The sequence below is a fragment of the Nicotiana sylvestris genome, chromosome 4, assembly GCF_000393655.2.
Source record: "Nicotiana sylvestris chromosome 4, ASM39365v2, whole genome shotgun sequence".
Classification (NCBI taxonomy): Eukaryota; Viridiplantae; Streptophyta; class Magnoliopsida; order Solanales; family Solanaceae; genus Nicotiana; species Nicotiana sylvestris.
The window spans coordinates 128,988,830-128,991,281 of NC_091060.1; the positions used below are offsets into that span (position 1 = coordinate 128,988,830).

Consider the following 2,452-nt stretch of genomic DNA (forward strand, 5'->3'; position numbering starts at 1 on the left):
GAGTATATAACCTACAAAGATAAGTATTAAGAGTCCATCACATATATGGAATAACTACAAATATTAGACAAATTCTTAGAGTCCTAATATGCCCCCTCAATCTGGACTGGCAGACATGACAGACAGATTGTCACGTAAGAAGTTGAACTGAGATGATGGTAAACCCATTGTGAAAATATCTGCAAATTATAACCGAGTTGGCACATATCGAACAACAAGATCCCCTTGAGCAACTTTTTCGTGAACATAATGAAAATCAACATCAACGTGTTTAGAGAGTTGATGAAACACATGGTTACGAGACATATATGTAGAGCTCACATTATCACAAAGAACATGAACCTGGTTACGAAGATAGAGCCCGATGTCATGAAGAATATTACGAATCCAAGATGTCTCAGCCAGTACAGGCGATAGCTCTGTACTCAGCCTTTGTAGAAGATTTAGAGATTGTTAATTGCTTCTTTGCACGCCATAAGATAAGATTAGAGCCCAAAAATACCGCAAACCCTGTGGTAGAGCGTCGACTATCAAGACAACCAGCCCAATCAGCATCCGAATAGGCTAATATAAAAGAGGCAGATGAAAAGGCACGTAAGAACAATTCAGATATAATGGTACCCTGTAAATACCTGAAAATGCGCTTCACACAATGCAGATAAGTAGTACGTGGAGCATGCATAAATTGTGAAACAATGTTAACAACATAGGCAATATCTGGACGAGTCATAGTTAAGTATTGAAGAGCTCCAACCATACTCCTATATTCACTAGGATCTGAAAGTAACTCACCATCCATAATACAAAGAGAAGTGCGAGAAGTAATAGGGGTGCGAACTGGTTTGCATGTATGCATGTGAAATTTAAGAAGCAAATCAGAAATATACTTTTGTTGTGACAAATGAAGACCATTAGAAGAACGAACTGCCTGAACACCAAGAATGTAATGAAAATCACCTAAGTCTTTCATGGCAAATTGTCTAGAGAGACGACTAATGAAGTGATCAAGAAAAGAAGAATGACTACCAATAAGAATAATGCCATCAACATAAAGTAATAAAATAAGAATACCAGATGATGAACGGTAAATAAACATGGATGTATCTAATTTGCTGCAAATAAAATCATGAGCCAGGAGAAATGAACTAAAGCGATGAAACCAAGCACGTGGTGCCTGCTTCAAACCATAGAACAATTTGGTTAGCTTACAAACATGACGAGGATAATCAGGATGAGTAAAACCTGGATGTTGTTTCATAAAGACTTCTTCATAAAGAATACCATGTAGAAAAGCATTTTTAACATCAAGTTAACGAATAGGCCAAGAAAAAAAACGGCAAGAGAGAGGACAATACGAATAGTGGTAGCACGAACAACATGACTAAATGTTTCATGATAATCAATGACAGGCTGCTGATGAAGTCCCTGTGCTATAAGTCGTGCCTTGTATTGCTCAGCTGACCCATCCGAATATATTTAATACGATAAATTCATTTACAACCAACTAAGTTCATGTGAGGTTGAAAAGGAACAAGAACCCAAGTATTATTTGCTAAAAGTGCATTAAACTCATCTGACATGGCCTGTTGCTACTTCGGACTTTTTACTGCCTAAGAAAACAAAAGGGTTCAATTTCTTGAATAATAATGTTCAAAGAAAATATTTATTTTGGTTTCGAAATACCAGACTTGAGCGAGTGTGTATTGAATGAGCAGAAGGCATAGAAGTAGGAGGAGAAGCAGTGCTAGTTGGCAGTGAGGTAGGTGCAGAAGAAGAGAGAACATTAGAGCAACACTCGGTAGGAGAACCGGTGATGGACATGTGATCCGTAGAGCTAGATGTACAACACGGGGAAGAAACTCTAGATGAAGGAGGGGAAGATGACGTAGAATGAGACATACTTGACTTATATTGGGTATCGGACTACTAAGGGGATAAAGGAGCAGTAACTACAAGAATCTCAGAAGAGCCATTGGATGAAGGGACAGTAGAGGGACGAGACAATGTAGGATATGAAAAAATTAATTCATGAAAGACAACATATCGATTGACATAAACACGACCAGGTGTAGGATCTAGGCAACGACCTTTATAATTAGAAGCATAACCTAGGAAAATACATTGACGTGGTTGAAGCTTATAAGAAACTTGAGCAGATATATTTGGAAAACATTCACAACCAAAAATTCGAAGAAAATTGCAGTCAGGGATGTACGAAAAAGCTTTTCAAATGGAGCAAGTCCATTCAAAATGGGAGTAGGCAATCTATTAATAGAATAAACAACATAAAAGCAACATCAACCCAAAATTGAGATGACAAATGAGCATCTGTAAGGATGGTACACACCATTTCAATTAGGTGGCGATGTTTTCGTTCAGCCATCCCATTGTGGTAGAGTATCTGGGCATGATTACGAAACAAAATACCCGAGTTAGAAAAGTGTTGAAGCAT

At 37.8% G+C, this 2,452-nt stretch overlaps 1 protein-coding gene across 1 annotated transcript; it reads right to left on the reverse strand.

The window, feature by feature from the left end:
- Positions 1-397: 397 nt before the first annotated feature.
- On the reverse strand, positions 398-1,899 carry LOC138890160 (uncharacterized mitochondrial protein AtMg00810-like). The gene is made up of 2 exons (XM_070173524.1): positions 1,684-1,899; positions 398-1,174 (listed from the first exon to the last, which is right to left on the reverse strand). Exons 1-2 carry the CDS (start codon positions 1,897-1,899, stop codon positions 398-400), a joined length of 993 nt encoding a protein of 330 aa, XP_070029625.1.
- Between the last annotated feature and the right edge of the window lie 553 nt (positions 1,900-2,452).

What these genes read in the sequence shown, in the direction of transcription:
- LOC138890160 (XM_070173524.1), bottom strand. Translation starts at nt 1,899, where the DNA reads ATGTCTCATTCTACGTCATCTTCCCCTCCTTCATCTAGAGTTTCTTCC. An exon ending in TACACACTCGCTCAAGTCTG is followed by an intron (nt 1,175 to 1,683) that starts GTATTTCGAAAC and finishes GGTTTGAAGCAG; the next exon opens with GCACCACGTGCTTGGTTTCA.